Source organism: Atractosteus spatula, chromosome 8, assembly GCF_055471065.1.
Source record: "Atractosteus spatula isolate fAtrSpa1 chromosome 8, fAtrSpa1.hap1, whole genome shotgun sequence".
Taxonomy (NCBI): Eukaryota; Metazoa; Chordata; class Actinopteri; order Semionotiformes; family Lepisosteidae; genus Atractosteus; species Atractosteus spatula.
The window spans coordinates 29,234,723-29,259,337 of NC_142713.1; the positions used below are offsets into that span (position 1 = coordinate 29,234,723).

Here is a 24,615-nt window from a genome sequence, read left to right on the forward strand (position 1 = left end):
TTTCAGATAAATTGGGATCACCCGTAAATACTTGATTTAGGATAGTGCTTTCCATATTGAGCCCTTCACCACAGTGAGATCTTATCAGTGTGATGGACTCCATCGCCTTCCGATGCATAAACTCTCCCTCTTAACCATTCTGTGAATGAGAGCTCATTATCCCAGGAGTGAGGTGACGAAATTCTCTTCCTCCCCATGTTCTTGTGTGGTTGTCAGCATGGTGATGCATTTTGCCTCATTTTATTTAGTTCGATTTGAGGGCCAAACCATTCCAGAGATTAATTTTGTTTTTGTTTACTGAATTTACTGAAGAACTACTACAATATCTAAGATGTGTTGAACGAAAAGAAAATAAATCTTCTCTCTTTTTTTGTCCTGACTTTTGATACATGTTTTGTTTTTCTCCGTATACTTGTTTTTGCTTTACTCACTAAAAGGGAAATGTATCCATTTGCATTTCCAGAGATTTCACTGTCCTGTCATCAGGAGTTCTGCATCCACAGGAAATGTTTCAAACAACTTGAGTATTTTAAGCTACTGTACCATTAGAAAGAATGGATGGTCCCATCTTCTTTGGCACCTACATAGTTTTTTCTATCCCTGCTGTCATTTTTGTTTGGTTCTACTTAACTGCTCACCACAATTTTATGTCATCCCTGTCTCGGTTTATTCATTTCAGATGGTCAATCCTTCTCTATACCCAAATGTTCCCTTTTAGTTTTAGTGATTGTTGGTTTATGCCTGTATGTGGTTTTTGCAGGCGGATAGGGTGGTTCAGGTTTTTAATTTCTCAACTCTGTAAAATGTCTTGGCCTGGCTTACCATGATTATGTGTGCTGGTCCAGCCTGGAGCATATACCAGCATCTTCAGACTGTTTTTGTAAATTAATAAATTTCATGCAGGAGAAAATTTGTTCCATTTAATTAAGCAATCTAATGAGGCCAAAAAGTCAAATTTTATGTGCCTTTTTTCCACTGTTAGTTTTTCACAATTAATGTTTGGAATGGGTCTTGAACAAAGAGGCTAAATGCAGGAACCTTACCAAAGCTATTTAATTTTATGTCCTTATTTTTTGACAAACATGTGCTAAAGTGTTAAAGAACAGTTCACAAATCATTTTTAAGTCTTACTGAAATTTGTATTTCAGCACAGCAGTAGTGTAAGATTTGGTTGAGAGGAAGAGGCTTCAGAGGAGTCACACATCAGGCTTCTGTTGAAGGGCTCAATAAGGTCATTCTTGCTGTAACTGTCCTACATGTACCACATCAGTTGGATTTCTGAAATTCAGAGGAATGTTTGTTCACTCTGCTCCGTACAAAATGTTCCAGAAAGCATGTTTTATTGAGAACATGTTTAGCAAGTCTCTGAGATCAAGGTCCCAGATCCCTGCTAAATTCAGACCCTACTTAAATAGTGTTGGTCCATGCCTGACCCTTGCTGGGCAAACAGCATAAAGAGATTCATGCACAAGGAAATAATTGTTGATGAAAGCTGATAGAAGAAGCATTAGTTTCCTAGGTTAGCCAGACATAGTATAGGTAAATATACACATAACTGAAATATCCATCAGCATATAAACATACTGTGTGTAAATACACCACAAGATTATGTGCTTGAAGTGTTTGCAACTCCATTAATGACTTAGCCATTCATCCATGTTTAAGATTTGAATTGAATGTACCCCCGTCTGCCCAGTGACTCTTTCTGAAGCAATTCGATTTCACAGGTGATGTGCGAGATGTGTCAAATCGTTCTCTAGCTAGGGCAAGTTCTTATAGCCCTTCAGTACAGTACCAGAAATGGACACCCCTGTTTTTTTTTTACCCTACCAATTTCTGTGGGCAGAGACTAACCTTTCATAAGCATGCTTATGTTGATTATTAAACCTTTTGTGGGTTTTCCTTTCAAATTTGTCATTCATAAAAGTTTAACTAAGTAGAAAAAAATTGTGATTCAAAAATGTCATTAGCTCAGTCATTCTCAGTTTAAGATAGAGCTCATGTAAGGAACCATTGTTTCCATTTTTTTGATTCAGAATTAAATTGTGAAGTACTGTATGGAGTTTAATTTTTCCAGGCAGACTAAACAATTTTGTACCAGCTTAACACTCTTACTTTGATGTTTCCCTTTTTTGGTCATCTAGTTACCTGTCCCTATTTTCTGGTGCTTCTTTTGTTTGTTTCTCTCTGTTGGTCTTATTTTCTGTTATGCGATACCTGTCATCCTTTCATGTGGACAGTCAAGGTGCAAAGAAGCAACAGGCAGCTGCCCTGGGACTCCTGTGCCAACAACAACCGCAACTTCCTTCCCTACCAACATTATAACACCTACCACCCTGACCATTCCAGGACGCAAGCCTCGAAATACCAGAAACCCTCTCCAAACAACCTTCGTAATGTTCCTGCTTTCTTCCTCTTCCTCCTCCTCCTGTTCCTCTTATTTGTATTTTGGTTTTTAATTCTCTTTAAGCTTTTGTTGAGTGCCCCTTCACAATTTTTCCGAACAAATAGAGCTACAGTAGAACTTCAATGTCCTGTTTAGCTCTTTTATTGTCCGTGAAATGCAATGAGGTTTGAAGGCCATTATTTCCACCATTAGGCAGACCGCAATGTGTTCTGGGTGGAGTGCTTCAATACTGTATAATCTTGATAAGCAGTACAGTCAAGCAAGAAAAATGCTAATTGATGTCCTATGCTCTTAATAACTAAGTACTGTCCAATTTAAATCCTGAATTTATCCTGTGTAAAAAGTTAAAGCATGTGTCCAATATATTAAGTTAAACTTAGGACTGGTAATAATCTGTGGTGCACATTGCTGGATGTGGCAGTGCAGAAATGTGTCAAGTGAGCCATGTGTCTGACAAAGTGTAGTTTGGAATCCTGGTAATTTCCCATCCCACATGAGAACCCTGGGATATTTTCAGGGGCTAAAGATAAAAAAAATCACCCGGTTTCTGAGAGGGCGTTCCTTAACTCACTGTGGCAAACTGAGCCCAGTGGGGTCAGTCACAGATTGCTGGTTGTGAAAAAAATGAATCTACTGTATATACAGTAACAAAGTGCATTCTAGGAAGAAATTAGTCCAATAAGCAGCCATTCTCCTTTTGTGCATCACATACTGTAGCTCACATAGTGAGGGTATAAATCCACTAATGTAGAAAAGTGCTCTACCAAATACTCCCATTTAAATAAGGGTGTCTTTATACTAGCACTGCAAATAGTACTGTACTATATTCTTGTAATCCTTTAAGGACAGCCTAATGTCTGTGTTCTTGGGTTTATTTAGAATCTGAACTTCCCTTCCCTTTGTACTCCATTAAAAAGCCCATTTTCAGATATTTTATCTTCATTTAAAAATGTGCAGCATAGTATCTAGTGGGTACATGTGTGTACATTTTGTGGCACTCTTATTTTAAGTGCTTCAAATAAAAAAAAACACTGACATGAATACATAAAAAAACAATTGTATAAGCAGACCTTAATTTCAAAACTCATAATTTAAGGTTTACCATATTTTTCCAAAAAGAAGACAACACATTCAAGCTGCAAGCAGTACATCTGATTAACTGTTTTTGGATTGCCAATTTTTTTCTCTATAATAAAGGCTGCATAAACACAGCTACAGCAGCTGTAAGATGCTAATTGGTGTCAATGTTTCAAAAGAGTCAAAAGTTCTGAAAATCGGTTCTGGACTAAGTCCCCCCCCCCCAGGTGCAACCCGCAGACACTTTTGCTCTGTTGCAGTCCTTAAAGGGTAAAACAAGACCTTGAGGAAGCCTATTGCATTTCAACAGCAGTATCTCTTTTTCTAGTTTCTTGAATAGAACTCTTTCACAAGAGCTTGATGATTGCCGATTCATTTGTGAACAATCATTGCCATGCCATTCTTCAAGCTGCTGCTCATAAACCATCGTCTAAAGGCCAAAAGCATCTTTTTATCATTTGCATTTTTGCCGTGTGACCTTTTTGTTGAAGTGTGATAGATTGGATTTTCTTAGGTGGTGGTGGGACATGTGTGTTTGTTTGTTTGTTTGTTTTTTTGCAGTAGTAAACTCTCAGAATAATTATGAAACATACAAAGATATGTCCAGTATTTAAAATATTCATTTCACTAAAGTTTGAGTAAAAATGAAAGGCCCCGTTGGCTTGATATAGAAACCTAATGAGACAGACTCTGTATAGGTCATTCCAGGAGTTCTGCTGAAGCATTGTTTTCAAAGGACAAACATAGCTGAACACCTCTCTAATCTTAACTCTAACAGAACGTTTTTGAGGTGCTTTATTATACTTACCAAGATTAAATATTTTGTGCTCAAATTGGATCGCATTAGAGCCAAATTTAATCAAAATGTCATAAATTATGTTCTTTACATGGTTATACAGGTAAACCGTATTATATTTTTATATTCCTTTAAAAACAAACAGAATTTCTTGAAACTATTTTACCTTATTTATCTATGCAATACACATAGAAGCCGCTGAATCCACATCCACAAGGTGACGATACTAAAGGTCATGCTTCAACACTACAGTATATGGACTATTTGAAGACAAGTAACTTTCCCCAAGGGTGTTTACAGTATGTACTGTAGATAAATAAAAAAGCCTTTTCTGTTAACTGTGTACAGATTTGGGTCTGTGTGTTGTACAGAACCTTACATCATTACAACTTATGCTGTCAATGCTGTTGTAACAACTTATGCTGTTACAACTCATTTACAACTTATTGCTGAGTTAAGTTGAGTTAAAAGAAGAAAAAGAAAGAAAAAAGAAAGTTAAAAGAAATGACAGAGGAGCTATTGGCTCTTATTGGCTCTTATTTTTTTGTCAGTTAATGAAAGAAGGTTGGAGCAGGTTCTTCGTAGTACAGGTTTTCATTCCAGAGTAAAGGTACAGTAGCAACTATTAGCTTCATCAACTGTGTGTTTAATCTTATTTCTTATCTGATCATTCTGATCATTATTTAAGGGAGATCAAAGAAAACCCAGACCTTCTTTGGTCCTAGATTAAAACACTCAGAAAAAAATATAGCACATTATAAAGTAAACATTTGAACTGCATAGTGTAAAGTCAGTTATATAATCTGAATTTTCCAGTATACTGTATGTTTATGCCCTTTATTAGAGCTCTGGCATTGTTTTTTTTCCCAAAGGTATTTAATGAGAAAGTGTCAGATTCAAACTGGCATCTCAAGCTGCTCTGAAACTCAATCTGGAAGCACTATTGTAATATATAAAGATATACAACCCTTATTTTTTGCCATCAACTTCTTTCCTCACATTGAACCTTTTCAAAAACAAGTTTATGCTAAGAGATTTGATGCAGCATGTGATTACTGAATGGACTGCATCAGTTAAGAATCAAATGTTCCACTTGGAATAAAGGCCTGAACTGAGCAACCTGCAGCCAAAGTTCCCATGTTTTGGAAGCACCAGAAATGTACCTAAAGGTTTAGAGTTAAGCCAAATGAGTGTTGTACCGCATTGCGGTTAAAGGTGTGTGGTTTTGTTTGAGGTGGCTATACAACACATTGACCCTGATCATTCTTTAGATGGTTGTCTGCTGCTCTCCGTGTGCTGCCTATACATTTTGACTCTTCCCTGTTGCCTGCTCTCCCCTTCCAGCTCTGGTGTCATCCTCCTTCTCTCCTACCTCCATGAGCGCCTACAGCCTAAGCTCCCTCAACATGGGCACTCTGCCCCGGAACATGTATCCCACCAGCCCCCGCGGCACGCTGATGCGCAGGAAGCTGAAGAAGAAGGACCACAAAAGCTCTTGTATGTCAGATTTTTCATTACCCATATTCACAGCTGTCGACAGAGCCATGTCCCTGATTGGAGGCGCATCTCTTTCTTATCAGGCCCATTATGAGCTCTAGTTCTGATGAATGGTTTAACGGAGTACAAGCCATTTAAATAAAACAGAGGTGCTTACCTGGGAGGCATTAGTATTCACTGGTAATATCACGTATCGGAGCTCACGAAAAAAATACTTCTCACTGCTGTATAATTAGATCCTGAAGGATATTTCACATTGTTCACTGGACCACTAAAATGAACATATTTACCATCTCAGAATAACTTCTCTCTTGCAAATAATTAGGTGCCGGTGTCACATCTTATGAGATTTTAGATCTCCTGTACTGCATGCTTATAGAAAAGACCGCACATAGATCTCACTTGGGAAAACACCTAAGCCACTTTCAGCAGTGTTCCTTTGCTATAGATGGGAACCTCTTTCCTTTAAGTTTGCAAAGGAATAAAACTACAATCAGCATCAACGTAAGTTAAATGTCACAAATTTGAAATTAAGTAAGATACAATTACATTGAAAAATATTGGCAGGGTACAATGTTTAGTAGTTAAAACACATGTAATGTAATTTCAAATGCAAACTATTTAAGCCCTTAAATGTGAGCTGCAGTATTTTTAATTGTGTTCTGAAATCCACAGGGAAGCTAAAACAGGTGATATATACTCATGCATTTTTAGTTTTGATTAAAATCCGTGCACCTGTTTTATGAACATACTGCAGCTTTAACACTGTATTGCAATAATCAAGCCTGAAAAGCCAATGCCATGCATTAGCTTTTCTGCTTCATCAGGAAGAAGGTCTCACAGCCTTGCCCCAGTCTGTTATTCACCTGATTAATTGAATCAATACAGATTTCACTCCAGGCATGTCTCATCAAGCCCCATCAGGATGACTGTGCTTAACAGGGGTGAAAGAGTAGCATTTCATCAGCTTAAGCCTGGGCCTTCTTCCCTCCTTTGCAATGGCAGTAAAGCTGAACTATATTCTAACAGTGGTTAGAAACAGACAAGAACATTAACACCATTCATTTCTGAACTATTAGGTTTCTGTACATCGATGTAATACATGGATTAATGTGTTAGAAGACCTTAAAAGAAGAGGCAGCTCTGCTCATCTTGTTCACTTGGTAGGACTAAAATGCGGCACTAATTACTTTAGGACAAGCACAGGTATCTGCTCTTATGATGACTCTGTTCCCTGTTTATTTATCACTTGTCTCTCGGTGTGCACACGTTATCTTGGGTAGATAATGCTTTTAATTGTCATTTTGAGAATTAACCTTTTTGGTGCAACATTAAAGCTTTCTTAAAAAGTTAAATGTACTGCCTGATCTGCAGTGTTGAAATCTATTTTCACTAATGTTTGGACAAAGGAAGATTGTTACATCTGCCCTTTCTAGTTCCTTTATTTAGATTCAGTACTGCTACCAGTTCTTGTTTCCATAGCTTTATACTATCTATCATAACCCCAGGATCAGGATCAGCCTATGAAAGTGTGTTCACCACTGTCGTGCATCAGTACAGAACTCTTGACCAGTCATTAGACTTGCTTTTCCTGTTTCAATGGTCAGAAATCAGCGTTACACATCAATGTGTGAGATGTTTGGATTCTACTGTACCTTAAATTCCCAGCTCATGTACAGAATTCCCTTGAATGTTGCCAAGATTTCTTTCTGTGTCCTAAACTGCAATGGATTTTAAAAATCCCAATCCCTTGTATGGAGGTATTTATGAAGAAATAATGTCTGAAACTTCATGATACTGCTTTTTTGCCAAGATTCATGTTCTCTCTTTTGCATGTGAAGCTGGCGTAGGCCACCTGACCTTTAGAGACTTAATGTAGTGCGACAAGGTAGAAATACCCCGATTCAGTGGGCAGACATTAACATAATGTAATTGTCAGCTAATGCTCTGTGTTGTTAGAAATAATTTCCATAAGGTGCCATTCCATGCAGTAATGTGTTCTGCCAGAGGAAATCCAATTAAATATAAATACGTTAAAGGACATCATTGTCTCTGAAACTCCTTGGTGCTTCCATTGTGCGCCTTCGGTTAACTTTCATTTCAAAGAACTGAATTTTGATTGTTTTAGAAAAAGGTCTGTTCAAAATCAGTCAAATTGCTTTGATGAAAATAAATGGCCCATGTCAGTGGTATGTTTCTATCTCAGCGATAGATTTTCAAACATCACCTAAATAAATACAACGGCATCCCAGTAGAACCCCATTCATCACTTGTTTTCAAAGCTGCTTGATTTCAGTATTAGAAATGGCTAGCCTCAGGTTTTATTCCCGGTTATGACAGTTTATTTTAAAAATTACAGTTAATAAAAAAAAAGATTAATGTTCACTATAGTTTGGATAGGGAGTTAATTCTGCTCTAAAAAGTAGAGAGAAAAAAGTTTTGACTCTTGAGCACTCTTTAAGGTGAAAAAACAAATTATTCAGACTCGTTGAGCCTTCTTTAAGTATAAAATACAACTTTGGGTGAATAAGGCTTTACACCCAAAATGTGTTTTTCAGCATGGACTTAATGCCTATTTGTACATTTTGTATGTATTTTGGAGAGGAATAACAGCTTTATTTGTTGGAGTGAAGAGAATATAAAGAAGAATGCAGGGACTGATCATCCACTAGGCGTTGCTTTTATTGCCCTGCTTCACAGACAGATGGAGTGCTTCAAATGTTGGTTTTCTTCTACTGCATTTTGTCACTGGCAATAAAAAGTTGCCACATTCTAAACAATAAATGTGTCACAATTGGTGAATTCAATTGTTTTTTATTCTACACAGATTCCAGGTTAACACACTCTAAATCATTATTGAACAACCCAGACTGCATAACAGATTTTTTCAAGACTCTAGGGGACAGTTTCCTATTGATCGAGGAATGTAGCTTCACTGCAGCTCTGTCTAGAGTCTCATCTGGGAATGTCAGAAAACCCTGTGTTAAAAGTGTTTGACCTTTGGGACCTGGACTTCTCTTCATTAGCTTGTTTGATGAAGCGCTTACATATTCTAGGTGCTTCCAACATAATTTATGAAAGATTTTGTACAGGTTTGATATACTTGGCTGAATCTTTGTTCTATTATTTGCACAAGATGACAGCATCAGAGCTTTTTCCTCATGCTAAAATAATTCACCTGTCTTAGTATTGTATTTCTTCAATGCAATTTTTTTCATATTCCCCATCTACTCAATTTTGACCTTTACCTAAAAAAGGGTAATCTGATACTAGTAACGTATCACTTTTACAAGGTAAACCTTGCCCACAAATTCAGTTTTTAAACTTTACTTTTAGACACGGGAAGTAAACTTTAGTATCTTTTTTTTTTGCCTGTCTTGTTTCTTTTTCAGTGTCTCTGGCCTCCAGTACTTTGGGCCTAGCAGGACAGGTGGTCCACACTGAAACCACAGAGGTCACCCTTGTTGGTGACCCCATCCTGGGCTTCGGAATCCAGTTACAAGGAGGGGTGTTTGCCACAGAGACCCTGTCGTCCCCTCCTCTCATTGCCTATATGGATCCAGACAGCCCCGCGGAGAGGTGGGTATCCCACTCTGTCTGTCCCTCAAAGAAGACTTGTTTTACTAACTTAAGTATCTGTCTCCCAGTCTCTCTTCCGCACTCAGTGAGAGAACTATTAACCAAGGGCCCCAATATTAATGCAGCAGATAATGATTATGTGTAAGCATTTATAATGCAAAACAGTTTATAGAATCTAGGGGGTGAAAGGTCATAAACATCTACTACAGAGTTAAATTATGACTTAATTTTTACAAAAATTATCAAAAGGACAGAGTTTTAGGGTTTTAAAGTTCTCGCTCAGAGTAACACATAGTAAGACAACAGCAGTCTCCTTATAGATAAATGACGGTAAACAACACTGTCCATGACTGGGAATTCATACCTCATCGCAAAGAATTAACATTGTCAGAAAACATGATTCATCCGTGAAATAATTACCTCCTACTGATCATTCTTAGTCTCACAGCGAGCAGAACTAACATCAGCGGCTGTACACCGGTAACAGCTTTGCCTAATAAACTTTGTCAGAGCAAATTGAAGATGTAATCATTTATTAACCACTGAGCTATCCTAGCCTTTGGTGCATTTCATGGATAATTTGGTGTTTTGCTCTCTCTTTTTCATCTTGTCTTGTATTACATGCAATCAGTTAAACATAATCACTGCATGTACGCACATGTACAAATCTATGATACAGATTAAAATTTGCCTGACCTTTTTATCTGGCCAAATTCTCACAGAGCTAGTGTCTTTACTCCATACTGTACTGTATGTGATGGGTTTTTTTATTTTCAGTTAAAGATCATGCATAATATTGGCCATTCTACACAACAACAAATACTCTATAGCACTGGTGTTATAAACTGCTTTTTGCATTTTTTTCGTTGTCTGATTAGTTTATTCTTAATGAACTCTACTCTACTCTACTTTTCCTACTCTACAAGTCTTTAAGATCTTACTAGAACCTTACTAGACCTTACAACCTGCATCAATTCAGCATTGAATAGGATGCCAGGATACGTTGGGTCCAATATTTTGTCAGATAGAGCTTTTTTAATTAGCTTGATTCAATTTCCTGACAGAGACTAAAGTGCATGCACCCTTGCTTTGTCTTTGTGATGTAGAACATAAGACAGAGAGAGAAGCAGGCTGGTCATTTGTTTACAGTTAGATACATTTGATTGTAGTCATTACTGACACTTGCATGCTGGAAAGTGATGTCTGCGATGTACAATACCTGGCATGATGCCATAGAGGGTCGTGTGTCTGGTCAAATGTCAAGAAAAACAAGTGCCTGTGCCATGCTCTGCCATCTGCTACTCCTGTAGACAAAATGTGAGCATAATCAGCACAGCAACATGTGTGAGGATGACATCCAATTTCTAGGCTTCCCTTCACAGTCTTTGCTGGGATTGGGGCCATTCAGCTTTAACATGTAATTAACTCACATGTTCAGTCAAGTGGCAGTGCGGGTGGACGATTACATTATGATCCAGTTCATCGCTAACATGGTGATGCTGCTGTGTCATTTACCAAGCATGTGACTCTGAAAGAGATCAGGCAAGCATCCATTTGTTCCTGTACATGTGCAAAAAAAGGGCATCTGCAAAAAAGATTTTTCCTTGTTTTAATCTACTTGGAGGTGTGTTGCAAAAGGGTGACAATACTTTGTCATCTATTTAGACCTTTGAAAGCAACACTTTTCCAGGTTAGTATTGCCCCAATATAGCTCTGTCTGTGTTGATTATTTGTCATTCTCAGATGCTTGTACAGCTCAACTTCCCATTTAAATGGGTACCTCAGTGGTGTCCAGCCCAGGTATCGTAGAGCACCAGTCCAGCTCGCAAAAATATTAAAATAAGTCTTACAGGGCAACCCAAATCACCCATTATTGAATAATTAGCAACACTTATTTAAACATTTGATCGATTAAACAAATTGTGGTTAAATGAACAGAACACATGCCCTGGAGGGCTGAAGAATATTGTCATTGTTCTCTGAATTGCTTAATTGAACATATTTCAGGTACTATACATTGATCTCCAACACTAGTTCTGGAGAGCCCCAGTCCTGCAGGTTTTGTAGGTCACCATTAATTCACCATTTTATAAATATGCAGAACAAGTCCATTCTGACCAACGAAAGAAGGGATTTGTTAAATTAAGTAATTTGCACGTCAATTAGGATAAAAGCAAAGTACTCTTCAGCCCTCAGCATCCAGAGGTCTCTTAATTGAACATGTTATTTATTTGATTAAATGGGCTGTAAGGTTGGGGCTCTTTAGGACCAGGATTTGTTCTGTTCTTTATTCTATATGTCTATTCTATTCTTTTGTTTGCCTTTGCTACGCAGGAGTGGCATCTTGCAGATCGGAGACCGGATCCTGGCGATCAATGGGATCCCCACTGAGGACAGCACCCTGGAGGAGACCAATCAGCTTCTGCGAGACTCCAGCATCACGAGCAAGGTCACGCTGGAGATTGAGTTTGACGTGGCAGGTAGGATCATCGCCTCCCTTTCCAGCTCTCAGTGCAAATTCCAATTTGTACGGTAGGCATCGGTCAAGACACATTCCAAACCTATAAAGCACTTTTGTCTTTCAAAAAAAGCTTTGTTTTTAGTATGTGAGTCCATTTGCATTTGTAAAACATAAGTAGTTTAATTTAATATTTTAAGTTAAAACACCAACAACATGTTTTTAAAGAGCAGCATTAAATGATGCTTTTGTACTTTAAATCAGAATTGGTTTTGTTCATTCTTCTTACCATACATTGTGTATTCTTGGAGTTTACTGCAATGAGAGACAGTTGTGTACTTTTACCGACATTTCTCTGATTTATAATAGATAAGGATTATTTTAGTCTAGTTATTTATTAAATTCAACAAGGTCCTTTTTTCTGACACGTATGTCAATAATAAGCATTATTCATCCACATTATACAAGTGAAGCAGATCTGTTTTGATTTGTTTTAAATCATGTTATGTACTGTAGACGGAATTTAAGTTATCCAGAAAGATATTTACTGTATTTTCACAAACAAAGACGAAAAGCAGTTATAATATTTATTTTATAGAGCATTCATAGAGATCGGTACAGTATACACAAATCAATAGAGCAAATTGAAAAGAATTAAAAGCTGAAGTATAAAAGTGCATTTTAAGACATGATTTGATAGTACTGACTGACTTGCAAAAGTTTATATGGCTGGTCGACCAATTGAGTATCTTTTTGCACCAGTAGAGAAAGCACAGTCTCCGAGTGTGTGGTGCCCTTTTTGGGAACTGAAAGAAGAAGAGTCCAAAGTGCACAGAAGGTGTATAGGGGGTTGACAGTTTGTACAGTAGATGTAGTCATGATGTACGAGTTAATTCACAATCTGCATTCCGTGGCTTTACAGTTAAAGACTGCTTCCATTAGATCTACAGGGAGAATTGAAAATTCCTGAATTATTTAATGATAATTTTTCAAATATCAAGCCTAATGCATAATTGCTGTCCATAGGAGAGTTGTAGTTTTTCTTTTGACGTTACTGTTTTATGATCTGAGAATTGCAGACGCAGAGTCCCAGTGCTCTTCTCAGGAAGAACCATTTTGCTCCTTTTGATTTATAAGTAAGGGTGTATTGCTCCCTCTCCTCTTTCCTTCTCATGTCCTCTTTACCAGGGAACTGTGTTGTGTTTGGTCAGGCCACACCTTGGGTCACTGCTCTCCCTGTGTTCTGTCCACAGAGTCCGTCATTCCCAGCAGTGGCACATTTCACGTGAAGCTACCAAAGAAGCCTGGTGTAGAGCTCGGTATTACAATAAGCTGTAAGTGCCACAGAACAACACGTTCTTTCCTTAAAGTTATCTTCTCCATTCACCAGTGGTTTCACGCATACCTGTACACCCTTCAACTGGATTTAATTTTACGCATCAGACACCTGTGATCCGTAAGGTATTGCCACTTAATGTCACCATCAGCTGAAGAGCTGAGGTGAAAGTTTCAATGTGTTCGTCAAATGACCATATCCTCTCTACAGGACTAAAGCTAATAATGATTTAAGTAGAACTCATACTGATTGTGGGCAGCAAGGTGGTGCAGGGGTTAGCCTTGCTGATTCACAGCGCTGGGGTCATATCTGTGTGGAGTTTGTGTGTTCTCTCTGTGTTTACGTTGGCTTCCTCCGGGTGCTCTGGTTTCCTCATACATATGTGGATGTGTTTGTGTCTGTCTGTGCCCTGTGATGGACTGGCATCCTGTCCAGAACGAACCCTGCCTTGCTCTCATTGCATGCTGGGAAAGTCTCCGGCTCCCCTGTGACCCTGAATTGGAAGAAGTGGTTAGAAAATGGATGGATGGATAGTACTGGTTTTGTCCCTTAAGGGTCAACATTGAGGAAAACGTTTTACAGAATTCAGATTGAGATCTCAGCTGTTATTGGTTAATAATTACAGCAATTGAAATGGGTATTCAGAGACGCAATGCTCATAAATTAAGGTCATCAATAGAAACTAATAGAAAACCTTAGACAAGGATATAAAATAGTCTCCTCATTACTGGAATATTGATATCAGATTATGTGATTTTATCTGCAAACAAAATACCAGATCATTTCATACCAGTCTTCCTGGCTGTGTCAGCAATACGCGTTTTAAATGACTCTCTGAAATGTGTGTTATTCTGTGTTGTAATAAAATGCCTTCCCTGAGTAATTTGCAAACAGCAAGTAAGGAAATCTATAATATATAAACAAAGATGTCTGTTGCCCTCATTCGGCAAATATGTTTAACTTAAATGTAATGGATGCCACATTTCATTTTATAGCATGAATGTGGCATCCAGAAATTCCCATTATATCCTCAACACAAAGAAATAGCAGACTTTTGTAAAAGAAAAACAACACTGTAAGAAGTGATACAGAGCTACGCTGTACTTTCAGCCCTATCTGAAGTGATTTTTAATAAAATTCCAGCATCAAACTTTTTTATACTACTAATTTTTCAAAATGACATACATTAATTAGAACCAATGTACTCATGCATGAGACACCAATATAGCTTCATCATGTTCAAACAATGTGCTGTGATATCAAAGTTGTAACTTTATATTGCAGCTCACACATCAGCTCACTTCCACAGAGGAAGAATGACAAAGTGACAAAGGACAAAGTGGTGGCTAATATTTGTGCATGAACAGGCAAAATCACCAATGCAAAACTTACAAATATCAAGGTTTTACACTATTTTGAATCTAAATGGGGAGGTTTCATTTAGAAATTTAACCAAGGGTTTGTTCACAGAGTGGAATGGAGTTTGAGTGAAGTGAATTTCACTGAGAGATTTACAGAACTGCATTTTCAATTTCTGATATTCTGTGTATCTAAAATATCTTTAAAAAGAGATGAGAAGTATTCAAATGTATTCAAATGTCTTCAAATGTCTTTCAACATCTTTCCAGACAGGGCCATGTTTATAAAACATTTCAGACCACCAAAGGATTTGATCATTTTTGAAATAATAGACAAGAGTGTCATGCAAATCTTTCAGAATTCTTGATGCATTTTTATTATATATTCTTATATTCTGTATTTGTTGGGAGTTGATCTTTTTAAAAACGTTCTGTGGTAAATTTAGAATGGTCATGTATATTTTACCAATATGGCCTTTGGTGCCAAAAATGAAACATCTTTATTTAATGCCTGATCTATTACTCAGACTGAAGGTACTGTATGTTCATGAAACATTTACTACTGCATTGAGCTTCCACTTTTTTCTCGAAAAAATGTGTTTTGGTTTTAATGTTAAATACCTTTCAGAATGCTAATTTAAGACTGCCGCCTAGCACATTATATACTGTATATATTGTTTACTAAAACAAAAACAGATTTATAGATAAATAAATCTGTTAATAGAAAAATAAATAAATTTATAGATAGAAAATTTATATTCATAGCATAGTACATAACTAGAATCCTTCTTTGATTACATACTTAATATAACAATGCAAGAAGCAAGCCCCCTTTGATGACGGCAACTCTTTAAAAACCTATTTATGTGTCTTGAATTACTAGGAAAGAGCTTGTATCTGTAAACCTTGAGAGCTTTTCTTTCCATTGCTGCATATATTTAGACATAAATGTGCCAAGACAGTCTGTCTAGCTATACAATGTATGTTCTTTTTGGAAGTTGCCCAAACAATTGAAATGAATACAGGCACAGGTGAGAATTTGAACAGAGGGGACATGAAAAATATTAGTTTATGATTTTCATGTTGACCTATTATATTTAAACACCACACTGGTATTTGAACAATGAAGCTTTCCAGACCCATGATTTCGCATCTCTGCATGCCTGCAACTTGCACCTAATTTGATGTTATCACCTACTGAACGGGCATTATCATGAGTCATCAGTCCCATTCCTGTTGGCAGCAGACTCTGCAGCGTGTGCTAGGAGTTGTAGTAGATCATTGTCAACCCTTTCAATTTATGTATTAGCGTCTTGGCTCAGGAGCCTTACAGTATTCAAGGGAAGCAAAGGTATCAGGAATTTTGTATATTGGTGTTCAGGCAAAGGTTTGGTTAAATCCTCATCTATGGTACTGTACTTAAACCTTTCAATGGACCCCTAGTCTAAACTGCGAGTGATCTTTCATTGAAAAGAAAAGGATAATGGTCTTTTAGAAATCTTGGCATACAGTAGAGTAAAAGCTACTGTATCTTTGGACTGGGATTAACTTTTGATACAGTATGTGTTAAGGGAACTCACATCAACCATATCAGCTGCATGTGCACCTGTTTATTCAATAGCAGTCTTGTCATGCCCACAAAATGCTCACATCATGTCTGGAAAGCTACAGTAGGTTGTTTTAGCAAATAAACAATTGGAATGCAATTTTTAAAATGAGCAATGAGGAACTAACAAGGCAATGTCCATATTCTGTGTGGAATATATTCTAATTTAAATGAAACAGGCTTTCAGACAAGGGACTTCCCACCAGTCAATTCACAGTATGCCAAGAAAAGGTTTTTCTTATTTTTCCACTTATTCCAGGACCTGACACACTGCCAGCTGGCTGCACATTTTGTTTTCATTACTCCCAGAAGAAGATGATAAGAATGAACATTAGGGTTTTCTACAGTATGTACTAAATTCCTCATCTTGTGTAGTACATAAAATAGAAAGAACAACAGTATTCCTTTTAAGTTTTGAGGCCTTGGAAAATTGTTAAAACAGCATTTACCCCTACAAAAAGGCAAAGAAATTGAGCACAGTAATTGTAGACTAATAATCCTTGCTTCCATTACCTGTAAGGATACTAGAGAGTCGTCAGTATAGGTAATATGATTGAAGAAGATAGTCAACACAGATTCAGTGAAATTAGGTCTTGTTAGTGTTGTTTAAGCAAACAAAAGCACCCAAGGGCTGATTAAAAGATAAATTCTCAAATTAAACTGAGCAAGCATTCAAGGTAACACATGTTCTTGTAACTGGTTAAAGGATACAAAGCGAAGACTACAAATTAGGGGTGAATGCTCAAATTGGGAATGACATACTGTACTTGTAATTAGTAGAGTACCACAGGGATCCTTATTAGGACCACTCCCAATTTATATCGGTGATCTAGATTCTGTCACAGATGGTAAACAAGTCACATTTGATGTCAAAATTTAAGGATTAATGTTGGGGGCAGATAAATAACATCCCAGTTCTTCCTATCATTTACTAAAGTGCAGAATGAGACAGGAAATTGCTGATAGGTGAGAGGGCAGAGAAACAGTTGCCACACTTGTAATATAAATAATCATGCAGAGGCCAAAGCACTGAAACTAACCATCTCTTCTCAATATTCTTTGTTTGCAGGTCAGTAATAATTTATTTTCTTTAAATTCTTGTAGTAATATTGGAGTTCACTGCGCTATTAATATACAGTATGTTGTATGTGATGTTAGTTTCTTTTTAGTTACAGTATCTGCAAATAATGTGTACCTCTCTCTAAAGTTCACCTCTGTGTAGCAGTGCTGCTGGTAACACTGTTTATTTTCATTTACGTTTGTTAACTTTCAGTTACAAAGAAAGGGTTATTTTCTGTAATACCAAGTCACATTTTTAATTTAAGTAAACAAGGGGTAATTTATCAAGTACTGTACAGGCAACAAAAGATAGTCAAAAAGACTTTGACTCAATTCAAGACTGGGCCAACACCTGCCAGATGACATCTGATAGAGACCTGTGCCAAATGTTACATGCAGTTGCATATCTGCAGTGTTAAAAAAGGACTCTCGGGACAATAGAAATATGAAACATGTTCAGTTTGATTTACTGCAGTAACCCTCCAGGTTAGAATTGGAGAGATTAATTCCACATAATTGTCTCCAAACCTAAAAATTGTATAATGCATTCAAGCCACTGCAGGAAATAGGTACGGAATGCAGACTTTCGGTATCTTATATAAAGGTACATTTCTCAAGGTAGATAAGGGAATAAGGCACATACTGTACTCAGTGTTTTTCCAGTATTTCTGACCTTCTGGTTCTCTGACTAATGTTTTGATACCCAAGAACACTTGTTCCCCCTGTCTGACTTCTTGTAGTATTCCTTTATTCTTTCTAACTCAAGTCATTAATTTGTATCACATAGTCCAATTTAACCCTCTCTCTGCTTCACCTTCCTATAACCTATAATCCTCCAATAACCTATCATAGTAGAACAGCAACTATACTGTATTAAACAGAAACAAAAAGACTCTAAATAAAAATGGTAGGCACTGATCTTGAAGAATCTACTACACTATAACAAAAGAACTTATTGTAGGTGATAATGTTGACAATGTTCTTCTAGATACTGTGGAGAAACCACAAAAGGCAAACAGAATTGAGGATGTTTTGTTAAAAGTGTAGAATTTAATTGAAGGGATGCCGTATTAATATTGTATAATGCACTAGTAAGATCTGATTTAAAAAACAAAGTCAGTCCTATAGTGTGCCAGTTTCCCACTGTCCAAAGACACACTAGTATAAGTGTGCACGTGTTAGTGACTGTGTGTGCCCTTCAATGAATTGGTGTCCTGTCTGTATCAGAATCTGGTGTACCCTGCCCAATGTGCCCATTGCTTGCCAGGATAGGCTCCAGCTCCCCTGTGACCCCAGATTGGATAAAGAAAAGAAATGGTTAGAAAAGAGATGGATTAATGGACAGTACAATGAAATATTAATTGATTTAGGCCATACTGAGCAGAAAGTAAATTCAGATAAAAATGATAAAAGTACATTATGGGATTATACCATGTTGGTGATTAATAGTGTTTTATCAAAATGCATCTGAAAAAAGATGATGTACTCCAAGTCTTGAGCACTATAATATTGCTGAAATAGCAACACTCGAGCGATTACATTGTTTGCATTTGAAGGTTCTGTTAATTTGGAACAAACAGATCATTAAAAAGCCTCAGCCCTGTGGATAGAATCCATTCACAATCCAGTATGTCAACAGCAACAGTGCCAAAACATATTCCCAGAACGTCTGTTAGAAAGATGTTAACATTTCTTCTGCAATGGTAGCTCTGTTTCTTTGGTAAAAAACACATGCCTAACACACACACATCTTGACAATAGAGCAGACTCAATGCAGAGGGAATAATCAGAACAGCTGGCTTCTGTTTCAGACAGAGTCAGTAATAATAGAGCTCTGAATTTTGTAGCACAAATCCTAACAACAGATTAAAAAAAATTGAAATATGATGCATATCATGTCTTGGTATTCCACTGTCTTCACCGAACCTCCCCCAGGAAAAATGCACGCTAACTCAAATTTTTGTCATTTCTGATGAAAGTTACTTATCTGAATTGAAATAAGATTTTAAATCGGTAATCTTTTTGCTTCAGCTTCTATTTTTCTTTCTTTATATACACTTCTTTGCTTTGAATAATGAGTAGGAGGTTTAAAAAAAAAGACTTTTTCATCCTTACAGTATGTAGGTGCACAGATACAGTACTTGTTTCAGCCATTATATTAATCCAAACTGTAGTGTAATAACAATATTAATTCAATTCGACTAATGAAACTTTTCAAATTTTAAATTCTGTATATAGTGGCTCCAATCAGCAGATGAACATAGGGTTAGCAAATCAGTTTTGGATTTGACGTATACACCAAAATGTATATATTTCATTGATGCTCCTGAGAATCCTTCTATGTAACACTGGGCTCTGATTTGTGGCAGACATTTTCAATAAAGTTTTTTTTTTTTTTTCTTGGTTTGTATAGGTACTGAAGCACATGTGATTACACACCGGAATTTTTTTCGGCCTGGTCCTGTAGATTTTATTTCACGCTTTTTAAAATGAAGATCTGTGCTCCCACTTCCTTCTCTTTCAGACCATCACTAATGCTCATTAATAAGAGTTTCCTCATGATATAGTCCAGCCGTAGTTATTAGATTTAATTAACTGATAGACCAAGCCATGGCAAATTTTCTTTGCCTGACTCCCAAGGATACAACATTAAGTGTGATCTGGCTTCCTGAGCTGTAGTTAAGGATTTGAATGATAGATGGGAGTCCTATAAATTCTCTTCTCATCTTCCTTGGTCACTACTACCTTTTTAAAACTGCTTTGAACTGTGCTTCTCAGATGGATGTAAATGGAGTCATAAATCAAAACATTTCAATTTGAATGCCTTGCTGCTGTCACGATGTGAAGAAACATCTTCCATTTAAGATTAAACCAGAACGCTGCTGTTTACAGTACTGTCTTGAGCTAGGACTATACTGTAACTGTGCACAACTAAAATAAAAACAAACGGAAATGAAAGTTAATGATGTCCAGCAAATCCATTCAGCACACAGTTATCTGATCAAAGGACGACATGAACAACACCGAACCTAATTTAAAAAAAAATAAAAGGGCTGGATAGTTCATTTGTTTTGTAAAACTGGAAATTAAAAAAGGAGTGATATAGATTAAATTTATATGTATGCATTCCATCTTAATGCAGTTTTCACTTTTTTTGGATTAGTAATTCAAATTATTCTTAATATTCTGATTTCTATTTATCATATGGATTTTATGTAAATCAGAATGGAGTTTTCAATGAAAATAGTAAACTGTATTTCTACACAATAATTTGGGTGTTCTTTTCATTTTGTATCTCTTATATTTTACTCTTGCCAGTGTTGATGTGTGCTTAATGGCGTATATCAAAAGGTACCTTCCATTTCTTAATTCAAGACAGGAAATCAAAGAAGACTAGTTCCTTCAAGCATTTTATTTTCTCATGGTAAAATCTCTTAAGCATTTCTCTCCCTCTGTGCTTTGCAGCTCCTTCTAGCAGAAAGCCTGGAGATCCTCTTATCATCTCAGACATTAAGAAGGGCAGCGTTGCTCACAGGTACACAAACACCCCCTGTTGTTCTGAGCTGTAATCTCTTGAACCATACTTAAGTCATCATTGTTAGAATTTGGTTCTGATTTGTATTTTACTATAATAAGAATTAACATACGGTACGGTGACTTATTTGTCTGTGTGTGGGACTTTAAATGGGTTATTAAAGGCATTTACTAAGCAAATGTATTTTAACATTTTGCTGTGTGAATCTTTGCAAATTCATAAATCATGCATGAAATTCATGACAAAGGTGTAATTTTGCAAGAAGTAATCTTCAGGTAATACATCTCACCTAATTCTGTATCTTTACTATAAAAGCTTGGGAAACCAAATTCATTTGAAGTTTTTAAACTCAGATGTCATAGCCAGATTAAATGGTGCAGCGTTGTGTACGTTAGGAGCATGGGATCTGGTCTCTGCTCTCCTGGCCAAGTGTCTGTTGGAGTGAGTTAACAGCATGTTTAGTTTTACTCTGTTCTCTTTTCTACATTTGTGTACGAGCTCCATAGTATAGTTCCTTACATGTCTCTTGGTTGTCACGTTTGTTTGTTTTTCTTCTCTTTCCAACAGTGACTTGTTGACCTTAAAAATCAGATATTATGGGGAAAAGGAAAAAAAGACCAAGTTTTTCACTTAATCAGACCACTTTTCTGTTGCATTTTTGAACAGTCTTGTTATTCCTTTGAGTTTACAAGAACAGTCCATTATTCTGTCAGTCCCCTGCAAAATCAGTGTGACACTGAAGTGGTATCCTGAGGGCAGTACAAGGAGAATTTTGAAATGACCTAGATAAAGAATTGCCATTCAAAGACATTGAATATATATTGAAGATATTGCTTTTGGCAGGACGGGGACACTGGAACTAGGAGACAAGCTGCTAGCCATTGACAACATCCGTCTGGACAACTGCTCCATGGAGGATGCCGTGCAGATCCTGCAGCAATGTGAGGACCTGGTGAAACTCAAGATTCGCAAAGATGAAGACAACTCAGGTAGTGCTGTAGCACAACGCTTCCCTCCTGCCCTGCTCTGTGCTTCTGAGCCATGACTCTGTTCTCTGAACAACACAGCTTCCTCTGATCTTTTTAGTAAATTTAAACTGATTTTATTAACAACTTTAAAGTTGTTAACTGGAAAACTGTAGTATCTTGATTGTTTGTTGAGTATTAGTACACCTCAGGAGAAGGAATAGAAGGAATGAATGGTCAGTCAGATTGCATGTCATAAGAATATAGAAATAGTGCTAGAAATAAGAAGAGTCTGTCTTGCCCATTTGGTAGATAGTAACTGATTGAAACGAGGATCTCATCCAGCCTTTTCTTGAAAGAAACCTGGATGTTGGCTTTAACAGCATGGCTGCGTAGGTTGCGACATACTCCCTCAACTCTTTGGGTAAAGAAGTGTTCTTGGTTTTCAGTGCAACTCCACTACATATGAAATTATGGATTACACTCCTGCAAGTAAAATAAACTGGTATAAACAAGTAGCTCTTTTGTCCATGCTTCATTCCTTTATTCTCAGTGTAGCTCATAAAATGAAACTAAATTGCTATGTACTGTAATATCCATCTGAAATGGTACCCTTAATGGTGGAATTGTAAAGTATTGCACTCATTCATTATTGGTTGCTTGCTTTTCAAGTCAGTTTTGCCTGTGTGGAATTGGTTTACAGTTTAAGTATTTGGTAACATTCATTAGAATTCTTTCTTGAATTTTATCCCTACTTTGTAACATTGGATGACACAGGGGGACCTGGAGACTAGGTCTCTATAGCATTGTAGTATTCAAAAAAATGAAAGGAAGAGGGAGGTCACTCTTTCATGCCCCAGCAGTTTTTCCATTTATGATAAAAATATTGTAAAATGCCTGCTTCTTGAGAAACTGTGGCAAAAAAAACATCTTCAGATGTTTAAGGCCAGCAGAATATGATCTTAAATGTAGAGACAGTGATACAATGAACTGCAGTCTGCTTCATAGTTTTTGAGATGTGTTAACCTAGACTAAATGAAGGACAGTTCTACACTCTTCATGAATACTTGGATCAGTGGAATGCAACTATGCACCATTCTGTTCTTTACATCTGACAATTTAGCATTCCTTGTTTACTAAGGTACTTTCTTGTTCCCAAATTACAATGAAAAAGATAAAAAAAAAATATAAAATTGCCTCACTTTGTAAATCAGAAACAGCTGGGCTTGTTCATGCAGTAATTCCATTTTCATAGAACAAAAACAATCTGAACAAGATACAGTATGCATTACCAATACAGTTCTTATTTTACCTTTTGTGTTATCGTCCTTGTTCAGCTCTCATCTTCCATTCCCAGACCTGAGCCCTAGAGATTCCGAATGGCACCACCCTCCCTCACTAGCCCATCTCCCAAAGCATCCCCAGTCAGAGCTGAACTCCTTGAGAGCTGCAGTCTTGTGGGATCTGTAGGTCTTTTAATGGATGAGCAGCGTAACATCTGGGAAATTAGTCCCTTCAAGCAAATAAGTAATTGCCTTTAATAGTTAGGATGTTTCACAGAATAAAAACCAGAAAGGCATTTGGTCCAAGTGTATATACAGTACTGTACATATTTTGTGTTGTACCGTTGTACTATTTCATTCTAGGTTTAAATGCAAAAAACAAGAGATTTTAGCATGCAGAAATACTGTTTTCAAACGTCTGATTTTTGACAGGCTTATGAAAAGCTGCAAAATTGGGCCAAATTTCGTTCTCAAGTAAACAACAAAATAACACCTTTCCTGCATTTCCAATGCAACCGAAAGCACAGCAAATGCATCACAAAATGTGTAGCTCTTGAGGAAAGCCTAACCCTAGCTCGGGCACTTCTAGAACATGATCCATATACCTTGCCTAAAAAGCTGTGTGATGAAAAAGTTACCCACATGACTCCAAAATAGTCAAAACATTACAAGTAAAATTTTTTATCATTATAAAATAATCTGCAGTGAATCTGTTTGGAATTTCCAGTATTTGTTTCTTTTGTAAGCTGCTGCTGAAATGTTGCATAAAATATGCATGTTTTGTGCCGTTTACAGTTAGGATTTCAAATACCACTGAAGTTTAACTAAATTTAATATTTCCTTCCTGGTTTAAATGCAAAAAACAAGAGATTTAGCATGCAGAAAGAAACAATCAAACATTTGATTTTTGACCAGTTTTGACAGAAGCACGGCTGATCAAAACCTGCCAAATTTGGGCCAAATTTCATTCTCATGGAAACGGCAAAACAACACCTTTCCTGCATTTCAAATGCATCCTAAAGCACAGCAAATACATCACAAGACATCTAGCTTTTAAAGAAAACCTAACCCTAACCCTAGCTCGGGCACTTCTAGAACATGTTCCATAAACCTTGCCTAATGAGACCTGTGTTGAAAAAGTTACCCAAATGACTCCAAAATAGTCAAAACATTACAAGTAACAGTTTTTAGCATTTTAAAATGACCTGCAGTGAATCTGTTTGCAATTTTCTATATTTCTTTCTTTTCTGAGTTGCTGCTGAAATGTAACCTAATATACATAGTTTGTGCAGTTTACAATTTAGGATTACAATTACCGCTGAAGTTTTGCTACGTTTCCAGTTTCATTCTTGAGTTAAATGCAAAAAACAAGAGATTACATACATAATACAGAAAGAAGGTTTTCAAACATTTGATTTTTGACCATATTTGACAGGAGCACGGCTGATCAAAAACTGCAAAATTGGGCCAAATTTTGTTTTCAAGTAAAAAACAAAACAACACCTTTCCTGCATTTCAAATGCATCCTAAAGCACAGCAAATACATCACATAACGTCTAGCTTTTGAAGAAACCCTAACCCTAGCTCGCGCACTTCTAGAACATGACGGCCACGACCACTCTAATCTCTCTGTCTGTGTTCTCAAAGACGGTTTTCCGA

At 36.9% G+C, this 24,615-nt stretch overlaps 1 protein-coding gene across 1 annotated transcript in view; it reads left to right on the plus strand.

Moving 5' to 3' along the window:
- grip1 (glutamate receptor interacting protein 1) overlaps positions 1–24,615 on the plus strand; it is a 179,822-nt gene that overhangs the window by 131,103 nt on the left and 24,104 nt on the right. The window contains exons 11-17 of the mRNA XM_088922593.1: positions 2,241–2,393; positions 5,625–5,777; positions 9,170–9,356; positions 11,691–11,836; positions 13,068–13,148; positions 20,639–20,708; positions 21,552–21,697. Coding sequence (XP_088778719.1) covers positions 2,241–2,393; positions 5,625–5,777; positions 9,170–9,356; positions 11,691–11,836; positions 13,068–13,148; positions 20,639–20,708; positions 21,552–21,697 — 936 coding nt within the window. The remainder of the gene's footprint in view (positions 1–2,240; positions 2,394–5,624; positions 5,778–9,169; positions 9,357–11,690; positions 11,837–13,067; positions 13,149–20,638; positions 20,709–21,551; positions 21,698–24,615) is intronic.